Raw genomic sequence first — 17,418 nt, 5'->3', positions numbered from 1 at the left:
CCTTTTTGCCACATCCACCCCACAGCCACTTTGCCTGCTTGTCATCGAAGTACATGTGCCCAGGAGTGCCAGCCGTGATGAGCACACTACTTGCCAACATCAATGCTTACTACGCCCACACTACCCAGTCCTCCAACAATGTTTCAGCCTCAGACAGATTTGCTGCATCAAACTTTGGAGTGAGTCCCTGAAAGAGTTTGTCCTTTCTTATATGTGACTATACGCACATGGGACAATTTATTAGGTACACCTTGCTAGCACCAGTTTTGATATCGTTCTGCCTTCGGAACTGCTTTAATTTGTCATGGCACAAATTCAGCAGTGTACTGGCAACATTCCTCAGAGATTTTGGTCCATACATAATAATGATGCTATCTGTTGACTGTGGAAGCCATCTGAGTGCAGAGAACTCATTATCATGTTAAGAAACCAGTTTGAGATGATCTGAGCTTTGCGACACGGTGCGCAGTTAGAAAAGGATAGTTATGCTGAGCAACAGTACTTGGATAGGCTGTGGTGTTTAAATGAAATTCAGTTGGCAGGAGGACGCCAGAGTGTACCAAGAGAATGTCACCCACACCATTACACCTCCACCAACAGCCCAAACCGTTGATAAAGGCAGGTTGGATCCATGCTTTCATGTTGTTTACACCAAATTCTGACACTACCATCTGAATGTTGCAGCAGAAATAAGGTCTCATCAGACCAGACAGTGTTTTTTCAGCCTCTGATTGTCCAATTTTGGTGAGTTTGTGTGAACTGTAGTTTCAGTTTCCTGTTCGTAGCTGACAGGAGAGCCACCCGATGTGATCTTCTGCTGCCGCAGCCCATCTGCTTCGAGGCTCAACATGTTGTGTTTTCAGACATGCTTTTCTGTGGAACATTTGTTTATTTGAGTCACTGTGGCCTTCCTATCAACTCAAAGCGGGCTGCTCATTCCCCTCCAACTTCTGGGATCAGTAAGGTGTTTTCATCCGGAAAACTGCTTTTATACCATTCTCTGTACACCCTGGAGATGGTTGTGTGGGAAAATCCCAGTAGTATTGGCTGATTAGATATTTGGGTTAACAGGCAATTGAACAGGTGTACCTAACAAAGTGGCCAGTGAGTGTATAGTGTAAGAGGAATTATATGATAATTTTAAAATCCTATGAGAAATAAGATAGCATCTCGCTTAAACACCCTAAAAAAGGACGTTAAATGTGTCGCTGCCTACTTTGTTAAACTTGTAATGAGCTGAATGTCATCAGATCCATCTTAACTTTGTTTAGTCAAATGGTTGCAAATAATCCTCCAGTCGTGTTACGTTCTTTCATTTTTTTTCTGCATCTTTTCCTTTGTAGAAGGAGAGGTTTGTCAAACTGCTGGATCAGCTGCACAACTCCCTGAGAATTGACTTGTCCATGTATCGGGTAATTACTTCTCTTATTTCTTTTAGAAAATGTGCTAAACAATTTCATTCTTAATTACACGCAGCTTACATAGTATCACAAGTGTCCCTGTTTGTCAGTCTCTTGCTCCTGATTTTCTGAGTGCATGCATCGTTTAAATAAGAAATAGCATGCTTTTAAGCTACTTCGACATAATATTATATATAACATTATATAAGTTATATTTTTTAATTAGTTCTGTTTGCGTTTTCAGAATAACTTCCCTGCCAGCAGTCCCGAAAGACTGCAAGACCTCAAGTCTACTGTTGACCTTTTGACTAGTATCACTTTTTTTAGGATGAAGGTAAGAATTTTCTTTTCTTTTCTTTCTTCTTTTCTCTTTTTTTCCTTCTAAACACATTAGAAAAATGTCAGTACTTTCTAGAAGCAGCCTGTGGCACAAACTGAGAATCAGCCTCATCAGCATAACCCTACATAACCCAACTTAAGCTATTAGCATGAACCACTGTAATATGTGTGCGTGTGATCATTTTTGTGTGGCTGCTACTGTACACGGGTGCCATTTATGCAGCTCAGTGAGTTTACGGTTAAATTCCCAGTGAGAAAACCCTCCTGATGACGCTGTGTGTGCCTGGTAAATGCTTTGAGGTCTTTTCAGTTCAGCAATATGCTCTTTAATATTTGTTTTCAGGTCCAGGAGCTGCAGAGTCCCCCAAGGGCAAGTCAGGTGGTTAAGGATTGTGTAAAAGCCTGTCTCAACTCCACCTACGAATACATTTTCAACAACTGCCATGACCTCTACAACAGGGAATATCAGACAGACCCTGTGAGTGTGCCTCTGTTTTTGTGTACAGATGCTGCTGTTGCAGTTTTAGGACCTTTACAGTGAAAGAAACCTTTCTCATTTCAGTCAAAAGCTGTCCCTCCAGATGAGCAGGGTCCCAGCGTCAAGAACCTGGACTTCTGGTCGAAACTCATCACCCTTATTGTGTCCATCATAGAGGAGGACAAAAACTCGTACACTCCTTGCCTTAATCAGTGAGTGTGTGCTTATAAGATTTGTCTGACTCTACGTAGTTATTATACACAGGCAATGCTGAAATATCAAGGCTAGTCTATGAAAGGCAGTCTACACGATGCATAATTGATTGATTGATTGATTGAATCTTTATTTTGAACATGTTGAAAAAGTATATAAAAAAAAAATAGAATTAAAAGACACAAATGAACAAAGCAAACAAAAGGAAAACGAGCAACCACAACTCCAAATAACGTCCATGTTCAAAAAGGAGCAGGAAGAAGCATGAGCTTATTTAATCCCACCCCTTTTCCACTATCTAGTATCAATAGACTACAGAAATACCTCCTTGTAATTACATTATATGTTATGTGTAATTTTTTTTTTTTTTTTTTTTTTTTTTTTAATATATACACATATATGTTTCTATCTATCCATACCTACGTATATACACACATACGCACATATACACATTTTCAATAACCCCATTAACACCTGAAGGATACACAACCTACAATTTTATATATATTTAATATATATATATGTATATATATTAAATATATATATATATATATATATATATATATATATATATATATATATATATATACATATACACACATACATACACACACATACATATATATATATATATATATATATATATATATATATATATATATATATATATATATATATATATATATATATATATATATATATATATACACATATACATACATACATATATATACATACATACATTTACATATACATATATATACATACATATATATACATACATACATATACACATACATATATACCCATACCAACAAACCCGTGCATGCGCACACACATGAAAATATTAGACAAGAACACCCTATCAAATCTCTACCTTTTCCCTGTACCCTGTAAAAACCATATCCTTAAACCGCTTTTTAAACTGCGCCATGCTTGGACATTGCTTCATATCTTTACTTAGTCTGTTCCACAGCTTCACTCCACACACAGAGATGCAAAAACTTTTTAATGTTGTACGGATACGAGGATGTTTTAAATTTAATTCCCCCCTCAAATTGTATCCCCGTTCCCTTTTAGAAAACATTTTTAGAATATTGTCAGGAAGCAGGTTATTTATTGCTTTATATATAATTTGTGCTGTGAGAAAATGAACCAGATCTGTGAATTTTAGAATTTTTGATTTTAAGAATAGTGGATTTGTATGATCTCTGTAACCAGTTTTATGGATTATCCTTATGGCCCTTTTTTGTAATATAAAGATTGATGATAGCGAACATTTGTAAGTATTGCCCCAAACCTCTGCACAGTAATTCAAATACGGTGCAATCAGGGAACAATAGAGAATGTGGAGTGATTTGTGGTCCAGAATGTGTTTTACTTTACTCAAGATTGAGACACTTCTTGAAATTTTGTTATGTATATGATTTATATGAGACTTCCAGTTTAATTTATCATCTATAATCACACCAAGAAACTTATGTTCAAGTACTCTTTCAATTTCCACACCATCTACATGAATCTGCACTTGTGCATTTCTAAGGGAATTCCCAAATAAGATAATTTTAGTTTTACTTAGATTTAGCGATAGTTTGTTCCTGTTAAACCATTTTTTAATTTTGCACATTTCTGAAGTAATTGTATCCAGCAGCTCCTTTAGATTCCCCCCAGAACAAAAAATATTTGTGTCATCTGCAAATAATACTAATTTTAATATATCAGATGCCTTACAAATATCATTTATATAAATAATAAATAATTTTGGACCCAGTACAGAGCCTTGTGGAACACCACAAGCAATGTCCAAGCATGATGAGGAATGGACACCCAGCTTCACAAATTGTTTCCGGTCACTTAAATAATTTTTCACCCATTGCAGTACAACCCCCCTAATCCCATACCGTTCCAGTTTATTAATTAATATGTCATGATTGATTGTGTCGAATGCTTTCTTGAGATCCAGAAATACTCCAGCTGCATACTGTTTCTGATCTATAGCATTCGTAATCTCCTCAATTGATTCGATTAATTCTTTTCGTCTGAGTCCAAAGATTCTTGTAAGGACTGACTAGTCTATGAAAGGCTTTATTATTTAATGGGTGGTGGGTGTGATGGAACAAAAAAGGAACAAAAAGGGAAACAGAAGTTGTTATGAGACACAAATAGCATCCTTTCAGCACAAAATCCAAAGAGGGCACAATGTCTAGGAAATCAAACAGTATCAACTGTATTATGTAACTGTGCTTGCAGCAGTCCCTTAGTTTATGTTCATAAAATAACTCCTGCAGCTTTGCTGGTTGTGTATTTTTAATATTTTAGTACAAATTTAAATAAACTCATAGCTTTTTTTGGAGGAAGAAAACTGAGAATAATAGTATCTTGATAATTTCATATTCTCTCTGTGGTGGATTTCTCTCTGCTGGCAGCTGAAAACATGCTGTGAAAGCACTGATGGAGTTACACAAGAAAGAGCCTGGGCTGTCTTGTTAAATAATACAGCACCATTACTGAATATGGAGCTGGATTTAGTCCTGAGCACTGTGATGTCTCCTTCAGGTTTCCCCAGGAACTCAATGTGGGCAAGATCAGCGCTGAAGTCATGTGGAACATGTTTGCACAAGATATGAAGTACGCTATGGAGGGTAAGTGTTCAGGGTGATGAGATGGGAGTGATGGGCTTTTTTTATTTTGGAATTTTTGCGTGTAATTTTCCTCACCTGTTCTTCCACTTTGATATTCAGAGCATGAGAAGCAACGCCTGTGCAAAAGTGCAGATTATATGAATTTGCACTTCAAGGTGAAGTGGCTCTATAATGAGTACTGCAAAGAACTTCCCACTTTCCAGAAGCACGTACCTGAATATCCAGCGTGAGTATTTTTCTATAGCACCGCATGCTTTTCCTGAAACATTTACCACCGTGGCATAAAGATTTATGTTGCCCTTTGTCATTCTGTGTTGTGCAGCTGGTTTGAGCCATTTGTCATCATGTGGTTGGACGAGAATGAGGAAGTGTCCAGAGATTTTCTCCACGGGGCCCTCGAGAGGGACAAAAAAGATGGGGTAACTGTTTTCAGACATGATCTTAGGTTATGTATTATCAGATTTTCAGGTGTTGCTGTAGTTAAATCCTCATATGTATCTGTTTTAAATACTGACATATGCATAAAACTTCATAAGATTACACCCACAATGTCAAACATTATGAGATGCAGTTTTATGCTTGCCTTATTTCGCATTTTAAGGAATAGTTAAACTTTTTTGGAACTACAAAATTATGGAGGAAAATGTTGAACAATCACATTCTGTTGAGACAGCAGCTGAATACATAGTGAAAACTTGAATGAGGCCCATCACCTGAAGGCAAATTCCCCCGAAAAATGTATTCATGCAATTTTCATGCAAATTCTGGAATTTCTCATCATCTCTCCGACTCAGTGCATCCCAAACTAAGACGAAAGGGTTGAATGCCTCAAGGGAGTCAATAATGGCTCGATACTGACTCAATACCAAAGTGAAAAAATGCCTCACTGCACCAGTTAGTGCACACATACACACACACACACACACACACACACACACACACACACACACACACACACACACACACATAAGTACCATGAAGCATCTCACACTCTCAGTCTGGCTCACACCAAAAAGTCGATACAAAGCAGCTGAAGAGTCTCCCAGCTCATATGTCGGGGATCTTTTGGGTCCAATTACTGTCACCAGAGGCGGCTTCTGCTTTCCTGTGTCAGCAAAAAAAACGATCCCCAGGCTCCGGCGCTTACCATAACATTATTCACTTCTTGGCTAATGGCCGGGCTGTTAATGAGGGACTTGTTTCCCATCATGGCCCTCTGATCGCCTTGATCACCCTGATCCAAAAGATTTTAGAAGAACTTTTTTAAAATGCCGTCACAGGAAGCTGACCTCAGGGTCAGCTCCATTGTTCCAGATGTGAATTTCTCCCGTTGGTGGCCATCAGGGGATTCGAGCCCTGTCTGTGTTAATGTCAGTGCTCAGGTCAATGTGATGTACCGCTTGCTTCTAATACTTCTCCTGCTCTTTCTTGTTGATCAACAGTTCCAGGTAACGTCAGAGCACGCTCTGTTCTCCTGCTCAGTGGTGGACGTGTTCTCTCAGCTCAATCAGAGCTTTGAAATCATCCGTAAACTGGAGTGTCCTGACCCTCAGATCGTTGGAAACTACATGAAGAGATTTGCCAAGGTGACTTTCACCGACTAAATCTCTCACAGAGTGTTTCCCCGCTGTCATATATGTCTAACTATTACTATTTTATTTTTTAGACGATTGGCAATGTCCTGCTGTCTTATGCTGACATCATAGCAAAGGACTTTCCAAATCATGTCAAGAAAGAGAAAGTGGTAAGCGTGGAAAAACTGTGGAGCTCGAACTGCATTTTATGTTCTACACTGATTGGTGTAAATGGTCAAGTTGATTAATTTGAACATAATAAACTGTTCCTCAGTGTAATAGCTGTGCCCAGGTTGCAGCTCTCAAAGTGAATTAGAACTGTGTAATTAGCTGAATGTGATATAAGGTTGGGGAAACGTGGGCTGCACTCCCAGAGAGACTAGGAGGCCCCGGAGGTGCACTAATTACTGAAAACTCTTGCTTCTGCTACCCTGCATCAAAAGAGTGCTTTCACAGACAAGGCAATAAAAAGGTTGAGGCCTAACCTTGATTGATCACAATAAAAAGCCAGGAGCAGACAGAGGATGGGGATGGAGAGAGGGGGGTGAAAGAGACAAAAGTGTGTGTAATGATTTTTCTCCTTCTCCCGTCAGCCATGTATCATAATCAATAACATCCAGCAGCTCAGAGTTCAGCTGGAGAAGATGTTTGAGGCCATGGGAGGCAAAGATGTGAGTTTCCAAACGGGCTGTTTTCATTTTGGTTGTTCTCATGTGACCCGGCTGTTGCACTCAACACATCTGTCTTCTTCCAGCTCAATGTGGAGGCCAGCGACTTCCTGAAGGAGCTGCAGAACAAACTGAATAGCGTCATGGATGACCTCAGCCGCATCTTTGCTGTCAGGTGTGTGCGTCTGTTTGTCACCCTGAAACCACAGTAGCTTTAACACACACTTAGAAAAATATTTGTGGCCCAAAAAAGCTGATTTTAAGTAATTCAATTACATTTAAATCTTTCATGTAATCTTGTTACATAAGTACAAAATGTTAAATTTTATGGAAAATAGTCAAATCAACTGTACTTGGCTGGTATACACTCGGTTTATACCAAGTATATTTTCCTTAATGATTAATAATCTGAATAAATAATCTTTTGATTTTCTTTTTTTCAGTTAGATTTTATTCAAAATTATTCTATCATGTTCGTGGGGGCAAAGAATAATTTTTTGAGTCCATTTCATTTGAATATTTCCACACGATGATATAGTTTCCAGCCGCAGATCGAGGATAACGTGAGGCAAATGGGGGACATCCTAGCCCAGGTCAAAGGTCAGACTGTCCCAGCAAACGGCAGTGTAGTGCAGGAAGCTGACAATGTCCTGCAACCCATCATGGACTTCCTGGACAGCAAGTAAGTGTCTCTCCATGGACGATCAATAAAGTTTAAAAAAACAACTTAAATTTGTCTCAAGAGTTGGGATCAAATGTTGAGATTTCTTGACCTTACCTAGAAAAACGGGAAAAAAATGCTTTTTATTGATTTTTTTTTTTTTTTTTAAATGGCCACATTTTCAGTTGCTGCTTTTGCTATGAAAAATTCCAATATTTTGCACAATAAGCATTTTATAGAAAAAAAAAAGGATTGCCATGAAACCAAATAAAGTTTTGCTCCCAGTCCAACAATGCCACCGCTAACAAAAAAACCAAATAGATACTTTTATTTTGAAAAGCCCTAGCCAAAAGCCTCAAACAAGGGTCATGTCTATTTTTTCCCTGTGGCTGTATCTGATGATCAAAATGAATAAAAAAAATTACACCCATGACTGAAATCATGTTTTAAGCTGTTATAGTGTGTGTTAAGAGATTCTGTGTTCTTTGTGTTTTAGCTTATCACTGTTTGCTAAGATCTGTGAGAAAACGGTCCTGAAGAGAGTGCTAAAGGAGCTGTGGAAGCTGGTGATGAACACGATGGAAAAAACAATCGTGCTTCCGACCCTTACTGACCAGACGGTACGTGTTTAAAAAACAAGACAGCCGCCCCCCGGATATTTTCACCCTTTCCCTCTTTAGTGTTTTGGTTTGCTGCGTTACCCTGGATTTGTACATTAACACATCTATCCTGCCATTTTTCTTGTTCATCCTTTCATAGGTGATTGTAAGTATATGTGCAGCCTTTTTAAGCATGAAGAAACACTCTTCTTTTTTAAACAGGGATCTTAACTTCACTCTTCATAGCCTTTGTCACTTTTTTCTATGTGGATACAGTGCATCAGTTCAAAAACTCAGTTCAGATGGCAGCACAGTGCACCAGAGGCAGCGTTACGTGACAATGAGTCCCTGCAGTACTGCTGACTGCACACTTAAGCACTTAAACTATAATCCTCCTTGCTGTTGAGAACTTTCCAAAGACGTAACCTTTTTGCTTTGTTTGTTTAGAAGGTAATTTTCACTCAAATCAACGTTACTAAAGTGCATAAACCAGCATAAAACTTGGAGTTTGCTCACCTGTCACCTTGCAAATCTTCCTCACTGGCACATCTCAGAAAACTCCACTTGTTTCTTTTATCCACTCACTCTGCGCCACCTGGTCTTTGTGTCTCTCCTCGACAGGGAACTCAGATGATCTTCAATGCTGCAAAGGAGTTGGGACAGCTTTCAAAGCTGAAGGTGATTAAAAATAGATGAGTGGAACAAGAACATGTCTAAAAAATTGCGTTTATTGAATGTCAGCAGTACAGAATGACTCCTCTCTCCCTGTCCTGCAGGAACACATGGGCCGAGAGGAGGCCAAGGCTCTGACTCCTAAGCAGTGTGCAGTAATAGAGCTAGCGCTGGACACCATTAAGGTATGAGGAGGTGATCACATGTTTTTTAGGCAGCACATATTATAGAATCTCCCTACTTACTATGGACACTGTGATCATACATGAGACTTCTCTTTAAATCAATAGAAAAAAGAAGTATTCTCCATTCTTAATCAACCCACCTTAAATGTGACTCTTAATCACTGTTGCATCTGCCAGGTTTGGCGCACATTTAGAGATCTTTAAATTACTTCTTCATTGCTTGCATACTGACAGCCCTGATGCACGCTACAAGGCAGTTTAGTCGCACTCGCTCACATTACACGCTCTGCTTAGAGCTCGCTGTGTCTGCCGTCTATCTGCCATTCGGTTATCCTCAATAAGCGTGTCATGTCACATCTGTTACACAGCAATACTTCCACGCCGGCGGTGTGGGCCTGAAGAAAACGTTTCTGGAAAAGAGTCCGGATCTGCAGTCTCTGCGCTACGCCCTGTCTCTGTACACGCAGGCCACAGATAAACTCATCAGGAAGTTTGTCCTCTCGCAGAACGCTCAGGGTACGACTTCAATCTGAGTCACACACACACACGGTCACAAGGTAGCTTCAAACAATTTCACACAAATAAGCTTTCAGATGTTCTCAAAGCGCTCAGCTGCTTATTCTTTGTTACTGTGGTTTATGGAATTAAACAGGATTATGGGATTAAAAAGAATGACTTGCTTACAGTACAGAAAATGCTTAATTCACTGGTTGAGTGAGTTATGGTAGGAAAACTGCAAAATACTCTTTGCCTTTGCTTGTTTTAGATACAAAGTATCTAAGTTTAAAAGCCTGAAGATGGTTTGTAGGTCAGAGACATGTTTCTGGACACCTTGCTGAGGGATACCTAATCCTTTAGGTGTCAGACACATCAGCCAGAACCACTTCTATAAACTGTTGGGTTGGAAAATGATATTCATGTGCAGATGTACTAGTGTGAGCTTGTTCTTTTAATACTAACTTCCTTTCATTTCCCCTCAGTCCATGGAGGAAAAGGGATCAGGTACACAGCGAACGAAGACACACCACCAGAAAAAGGTACAAGTCTGCAGTGTTATGTAACGTCTGCATGTCCCCCAGGGCAAACCTGCAGCACTCAAGCTTCTGCTCAGATACATTTGTGATCAAACTGTCAGGAACCCAAGATAACCTGACTGCGAGCAGTGTTCGCTTTGGGCACAGCTCAGATCTCACTCTGCTCCCTCTTCTTTTTTTTTGCTCTTTAATTGATTAAAGTACATGCCCAGTTATGAAAGATGTAGCCTGCTACATAACAGTATGCATACCCTGCCTGCTGCATGAGACACAGAAACATGATATTTAAGACAGCAGTGGTAGTTAACTAAAAGCAGTGTTTGTCCAGTCTGTTTTAGTTTCCTTTCATATTAATCTACTTTTTTCTTTTCAGTTCAGAGTTTGTAGTCTCTTTAACAAATTAAGATTTCTCACTGCATTAGAGTTTGCCATTTTCTTTGCATTACAGCTCGCACAAAAGCCGCTTTACCCGGCCACCAGATTATCTCAGAGAACTCCTGCCTGCATGCGCACGTTTGTGTGTAACATCTGCATGTTTAAATATAGTTCACAGTCTGCTGATACATTACAATTCTTGAAGTCATACATCTCAACTGTGCTATATCAGGGTCTGCAGAAAACACAAGTTCACAGCCATGGAAAGATAAAGTAGGGGCACAGTTGCCTGTCATCCACTAACAGAGCGTGTCTTTGCAGCGTCTGGAGTGGATGCAGTCGGTGAGGGGGTCATGAATGTGGACATTTTACCCCAGCCTAATGGAGAACACAAGATCAGTGTGAAAGGTAAAAATAGCAGAGCAGCTTTTGCGGTTGTGTCTTCTGTCACCTTCTTTTATTTTTTCACTTAAAGCTGTTCAGTCGGCAGAAATGTGAAGAAGGCCGAAAAACAAACAGCCCCTCCCACCAGACTAGTACAGCCATCTGCATCATGGCAGAATTCAAACCCTGCTCTTTCAGGTGGAAGCTGCTCAAATGCTCAAAGAAGGGTGTCAAACATAAGGTCTAGGGGCCAGAATCGGCCAGGCAAAGACTCCAGTGTGACTCACTGGATAGCTTTGGAAAATATGGAGGCCATACATTTGGAACTTTTAACTGTATTTTCACAATTTGTACAGATTTGGGTACTGATCAAGTAAAGTAAATAAGTAATAGATAAACAATTAAATGGCTTAAAAGTACCTGGTTTTTTTACTACCTGCTACAGACAGTAAGTGTTTGAAAATAAAGGGCAAATCTTTCTGCTTAATTGGCAGTTTTACACATCTGTTTTTTACAAATTTAGCCTGAAGAGTCATGCTGATAGATGCATGCTTTCATTCATTACAGCAACATTTCTGTGTCATGTAGAAAAAAGAAACACATAGAACTCTTGAAACTGTACTTCTTTTTCTTAAATCAAGATGTCTCAGGGCTGTGTGGTTAAACTTGTTTACACTAACACAAAGGGGAACCGGCCCATTTACCATCAAAGTGGCCTGTATGTGGCCCACAGCGTAAAATGCACTGCTGTATACAAAACAAAGCAAAAGCCAAATGTGATTTTATTCTACTCAGTCTCGCCTCTCATGCTCTCACCACTTCCACAGAATGCACATTACAGTCAACAGTCTGACCCTATGGGACGAATTCTCAGTGCAAAAGCCGATGAGTTAAAAAACAAACAAACAAAGCAAAAAAAACAAACAAGCATGCTCCTGACGTGTCGCCTTCAGATTTAGACAGAGTGGACTTTGAAGTCTGCTGTTTGGTCTCAGGGTCCTAGCCAGAGAATCGGCTCTCATCACTGTGATGATCATTGACACAGAAGCTGATGTTTCCTCTCACTGAGGTCCACAGCAAACAGAGTGTAAACAGAATTTGTATAATAGCAATATGAGAATAATGGCTGCTCTATAAGCAGTCCAGAGGTGCACGAGGAGAGGTCCTTAGAAAGGACTAAAGTCACTGGACTCTTTGGTTGTATTTTCCACTGCTGATCTGGTCTTCTGTATTTTATAAAGTCTGAAAGCAGACCCACAGGAGCCTTAAATTCCTCTCAGACCAATTTAATCATGCTGAAAGTTTGTTATGGATTTATTACTCATGTTACCTACCCTGGCTTTCTGTGTCCAGTGATCGCTGCTAATGACCTGAAATGGAAAGCACAGGGCTTCAGGCCTTTCGTCGAAGTCTACATCATCGGCCCTCACCTGAGTGACAAGAAGAGGAAATTTGCCACCAAGTCCAAGAACAACAGCTGGTCGCCAAAGTTCAATGAGAGCTTCCAGTAGTGAGTGTCCACTCAGTCTGATTTGCAGCACCAGCTGATCCAGAAGAGACAAGCTGACCTTTATCGTGTGTTTTCTGTCTCATTCCAGCTCACTGGGCACTGAGGTCGGGCCGGAGAGCTACGAGCTGCAAGTGTGCGTGAAGGACTACTGCTTCGCCAGGGAGGACCGCACCGTGGGCATGGCTGTGCTGCAGGTGAAGGACATAGCCAACAAGGGCAGCGTCACCTGCTGGATGCCGCTGGGCAGACGCGTCCACATGGACGAGACGGGCCTGACGGTGTTGCGCATCCTCTCTCAGCGCAACAACGACGACGTGGCGAAAGAATTCGTCAAACTCAAGTCAGACCAGCGTTCGGCCGAAGAGGGCCGCAGCTGAGGGGAGGGAGAGGAGAGCGAGAGAGCACGTGTGCACAGAGACGTACCTGACCGGCGAAGTGTTACGCACACATACTACTCACACCTGCATAGTTAGACAACCACGTGCAATACACAAGCACACACATAAAAATGCTCAGTTGTACATATCTCGCTTACATTATGCAACATTTACATCGCAATGTTATCAATGCAAACAAGCAGGAATATGTTTATATGAATCTCATTAGTCATTTCCCCCAAAAACTCTCCACTGAAGCCTCACATCCCCATCCCTCACTCACTCGTTCCTGCCACACTACGCCTTTTATACGCCGCGCATTTAGATGTGAGATAACGCTCACTGCATCCACAACAAGTCCATGTGAATAGGTTGAGAATGACCACTTTGCACTTTGCTCCTCGCCATAGCTATGCTCCGTCAGCCTGTCCGTCCGTCTGCTTGCCTGCCTGACTGTGTGTCGTTCTTCCAGTCCGTCTCCCCGACCCTCGTTGTTTTGCTCTTTGTAGGCTTCCCACGATGTAACATATTGTGTAATTTGGAGTTCAGACACAGATCTAAGATCAGCCCTCCTTCCCCTCAAAAACAGACAAACAAACAAACAAAAAACACAACACTGACCCTGGATCATCTGACATCCAAGGTCAACATCACTGCTAGTCCTGTAATGTAATCTCCTGCATGTTGACCCCCAGGAACACTGTGATTATACCGTTCCCACTCCCGTGTTAAAGATGGGTGCCTCCGATATGTTGTCTGTGTGAGCATGGTGCATTTAACCCCGGTACAATAAGGTTTTTATAAAATGTGACATGAAGACACACCACCAGTGGATCCATGACGTGCCGTGACGTGTGACGTGCCGTTAGGGGCAAAAGCCGCGGTCACACACAATGTGCAGTTTTTAAAATGTTTCTTGTTGCTTCACGTCACGACAAAACGGAGCAATGCCCCGACGTCTTACCTTCCCCTCCCCCCTGAAGAGTGCACATTAATTTAAAAAAAAAAGGGCTACAGGATGGGTGGACTGGGATGTCACTTCATGCACTAACTCATGCTGTCCGTGCTTCTGTTGCCCGCCTGCTTGTTCTGCCATTTAAACCTTGAAGTGTCACCGTGGAGGAACTCAAACAAATAAAAAGGACACGTGGTGCCGAACAACCGCTCGGTGGAACACTTTCCTCCCGATCGCCTGCACACGCATCTGAACACATCTGTTCAAGGCAATAGTGGTTTGTTTCACCAACAAAGCTGGTGAATACGCTTTTTGTTAATGTATGCGTGAAGGGGTGTGTGTTTGTGAGAGTGTGTGTGTGTGTGTGTGTGTGTGTGTGTGTGTGTGCCTGTGTGGGCTGATAGTCACACCTGCAAAATGGGCTGTGAGATTGTGAGCAATACATTGTACCTACACACCCAAAACGTATGCGCTGTCAATAACTAACAGAAGCACCAACTGCACACTCTGCATGAAAGGAATGGGAAAGTTATGATCACGTGGTTTTTGTAACTCACTGAAATATTTTATTTGTGGACTCATAAAGTTCCCATTCCTGTTGGAAGTGTGTAATCTCTTTCTCACACGTTTTGGATAAGAAAGAAGGAACGTGTTTTGCTTTTGAATTACTGCTTTGCCTTCAGTAGGACCAAATTTGCACGAAGCAGAGCTCATGTTTTTCTTTTTTCTTTTTTTTTTATTCAAAGAATGAAGCCATCAGAGTCACCGCCAAGCATTTATGGTGTACAAGTGTCACTTTTAGTCATGTGAAAAGGTGAGCAAGCGTTCGCGGTCGCCATCCGGCTCGTCTTGTAGTCTCTGTGTAAAACTGAGTGATGTCAGTGACGCCGGGTAGGTTTCTGTTTTAACCCGGGCGTCACTGCTGGCCCTGTCACATGTTGTCTTCGCTTAACTGTTCAAAAGCTACCAAAAACTAATCGTCTGAATGTTATTCACTCTCAGCAGAGCCTTCTTTCTCCGATCGTCGGGATAGTTCAACCCTAAAAGCACGTCTTTCTTGGGGAGACCAAATCATGCCTCTGATTTAGGCCATTAAATTGCACTTGATCGTGCTTGATTTTGCTGTTGTTGCCCAACATTAAAAGGGGAACTCCACTGATTTTTACTGTTGCACAGGATTTGAGCGTTTGCTTATTTAAAAAGAGGGAGGGGTGGGAGAGTCAGTCCTGCTTAGTCCTGTCTGCTTGTGGCTTAAAGCTCTGCAGAGGGGGGAGATAACTGAAAAACAAATAACTAACCCAGACTGGATCGTGGGTAATGCAGTCCCCGAGGAAGAAGAATATATGGACAACATCTCCAAGCACTACCTTTTTCCCCTCTCTTTTGTTTGTTTTTACCTGCACACAAATCAGCGGAGTGCTCCTTTAAACACAGTTAAACTTTTTTGGGGGGTTGCCGTTGGTAACCCCAGAGCTCAAGACAAAAACTTGACATGTCAGGTTGTAGCTGAAAAAAAAAGCAACAATAAATAAGTAATGACCCGGCCCGAGGCTCATTGGCTGCCTGGTTCACGTCTGTATGTGTGTACACGTATACAGACACCACCACACATATGCACTGATGACACACACACACACACACACACAGACCTCTGCTCAAGCACAAAAGGGCACATGTAAGATGACACACATGCATGCATGCACGCTGACACACCTCCGCGGAGACCAACAATGGCGCCCTGTGAATAGAATCAACTCCAGTTGCATGATGGGAAACTTTATTGTGCCAGCACGTGTCTCTTTGATGTTACTTGCTGTTTTGTTTTGGGGGGTTTTTCTCCTCCTTCCCTGTTTTTACTTTCAAAGCTATGTAACGACAGCTCATCTGTGTTATCTGTTGTTTCCAAAAGGCTTGTGAATACGTCATCTGTAACCAATACGAATGTAGTGAACACAGAACTCGCATGAGAGAATTATTTTCTACCGAGGATGTTTCTAATTTGTTTCTTATCATTATCGATTGTTCTTTAATGAGGATGAAGTGGAACTGGAATGCAGCCTGATTGTGATCTGCTTCCTATTAAAAGGACATTTGTGTCACAACCCAACCGTCTCTCTGAGAATCGCATCACTGCCTCTGAGTCGAAGCAGAAACAGTCATTTTTATTCTTACTTTGGGATGCAAGTGAGACCTAATCCAAGTTTCTAGTGTGAGTCTTTGAACACATCAACTGGCTTCTCTGTTCTGTGTGTGACCTCTGACCTCTATATGGAGCAAAAGAGGGGATCAAGTTTCAGCTGCCTCTCCGCTGTGAAGAGTGAGGAAAGACAGGTGATCATTTCAGTCTTAGGCTTTATACATGTTGTACTCTAAGCCCAGAGATTAGTATATTGTGGGCAGCACAGTTGTTAGCACTGTCACCTCATAGCGACAAGGTCCAAGAGTTTGCATGTTCTTCTTGTGTCTGCACGGCTACTCCTCTTCCTCCCACAGTCCAAGGACATGCATGTTTAGAGTGACTGGTGATTTAAGTTGGCCAACCAGAAAATTCAATTCAATTTTATTTTATTTATACAGCGCCAAATCACAACAACAGTTGCCTCAAGGCGCTTTATATTGTAAGGTAGACCCTACAATAATGCATATAGAGGAAAAAACCCAACAATCATATGACCCCCTATGAGCAAACACTTCAGCAACAGTGGGAAGGAAAAACTCCCTTTTCTCCCAGGAAGAAACCTCCGGCAGAACAAGGCTCAGGGAGGGGCGGGGCCATCTGCTGCGACCGGTTGGGGTGAGAGAAGGAAGACAGGATAAAGACATGCTGTGGAAGAGAGAGAGATTAATAACAAGTGTGATTCAGCAGAGAGGTATTCACAGCACTTCATTTGTTCCACATTTTGTTGCATTGCAGCTTTATTCCAGTATGGATTAGGTTTATTTTCACCTCAAAGTTCTGCACATAATACTCCACAATGACAAATTTAAAAACAAAACAAAAACAAAACGCTAGCTTGAAATAATTGCAAATTTATTAAAAATCAAAACAAAAACATAAGGTGCTTCCTGTTTCCACTGATCATCTGTCAGCCCTAAACCAGATAAGTGGTCAGGAAGAAATAACTTTGGTGTTTTATCCCAAAGTTAACAAGGGTTGTAACAGATGAGTATTTTCATTTATGTTATATTTAACAAGGATGATATCAAATAATAAGATATTTGCTCTATAAAATGTGTGCTTTAACAGTCCATTGACCCCAGTGTGAGACAAGTTTCCATATCTGAGAATCTGGAAGGTTTAGTTGTCATACATTAGGATATTTGCAATTTAACCTTCTGTTAAATATAAAAG

The 17,418-nt window shown here is 41.0% G+C and overlaps 1 protein-coding gene across 2 annotated transcripts in view; it reads left to right on the top strand.

The window, feature by feature from the left end:
* LOC113010456 (protein unc-13 homolog A-like) overlaps nucleotides 1-16,173 on the top strand; it is a 35,686-nt gene extending 19,513 nt beyond the window's left edge. Inside the window, exons 22-43 of one of the 2 annotated variants that reach the window (XM_026149506.1) lie at nucleotides 26-179; nucleotides 1,344-1,412; nucleotides 1,645-1,734; nucleotides 2,083-2,217; nucleotides 2,302-2,429; nucleotides 4,987-5,072; nucleotides 5,172-5,298; nucleotides 5,395-5,491; nucleotides 6,515-6,658; nucleotides 6,739-6,816; nucleotides 7,240-7,317; nucleotides 7,401-7,489; nucleotides 7,853-7,996; nucleotides 8,472-8,595; nucleotides 8,735-8,740; nucleotides 9,196-9,252; nucleotides 9,351-9,431; nucleotides 9,800-9,947; nucleotides 10,412-10,468; nucleotides 11,162-11,248; nucleotides 12,578-12,734; nucleotides 12,823-16,173. In XM_026149506.1, coding sequence (XP_026005291.1) covers nucleotides 26-179; nucleotides 1,344-1,412; nucleotides 1,645-1,734; nucleotides 2,083-2,217; nucleotides 2,302-2,429; nucleotides 4,987-5,072; nucleotides 5,172-5,298; nucleotides 5,395-5,491; nucleotides 6,515-6,658; nucleotides 6,739-6,816; nucleotides 7,240-7,317; nucleotides 7,401-7,489; nucleotides 7,853-7,996; nucleotides 8,472-8,595; nucleotides 8,735-8,740; nucleotides 9,196-9,252; nucleotides 9,351-9,431; nucleotides 9,800-9,947; nucleotides 10,412-10,468; nucleotides 11,162-11,248; nucleotides 12,578-12,734; nucleotides 12,823-13,111 — 2,425 coding nt within the window. In that variant the 3' untranslated portion in view covers nucleotides 13,112-16,173. The remainder of the gene's footprint in view (nucleotides 1-25; nucleotides 180-1,343; nucleotides 1,413-1,644; nucleotides 1,735-2,082; nucleotides 2,218-2,301; nucleotides 2,430-4,986; nucleotides 5,073-5,171; nucleotides 5,299-5,394; nucleotides 5,492-6,514; nucleotides 6,659-6,738; nucleotides 6,817-7,239; nucleotides 7,318-7,400; nucleotides 7,490-7,852; nucleotides 7,997-8,471; nucleotides 8,596-8,734; nucleotides 8,741-9,195; nucleotides 9,253-9,350; nucleotides 9,432-9,799; nucleotides 9,948-10,411; nucleotides 10,469-11,161; nucleotides 11,249-12,577; nucleotides 12,735-12,822) is intronic. The other variant, XM_026149507.1, reaches the window with a different exon arrangement.
* Nucleotides 16,174-17,418: the final 1,245 nt, after the last annotated feature.

Source organism: Astatotilapia calliptera, chromosome 18, assembly GCF_900246225.1.
Source record: "Astatotilapia calliptera chromosome 18, fAstCal1.2, whole genome shotgun sequence".
Classification (NCBI taxonomy): Eukaryota; Metazoa; Chordata; class Actinopteri; order Cichliformes; family Cichlidae; genus Astatotilapia; species Astatotilapia calliptera.
Note: the sequence above shows the minus strand (reverse complement) of the source record. Positions and strands in the feature narration are given on the sequence as shown.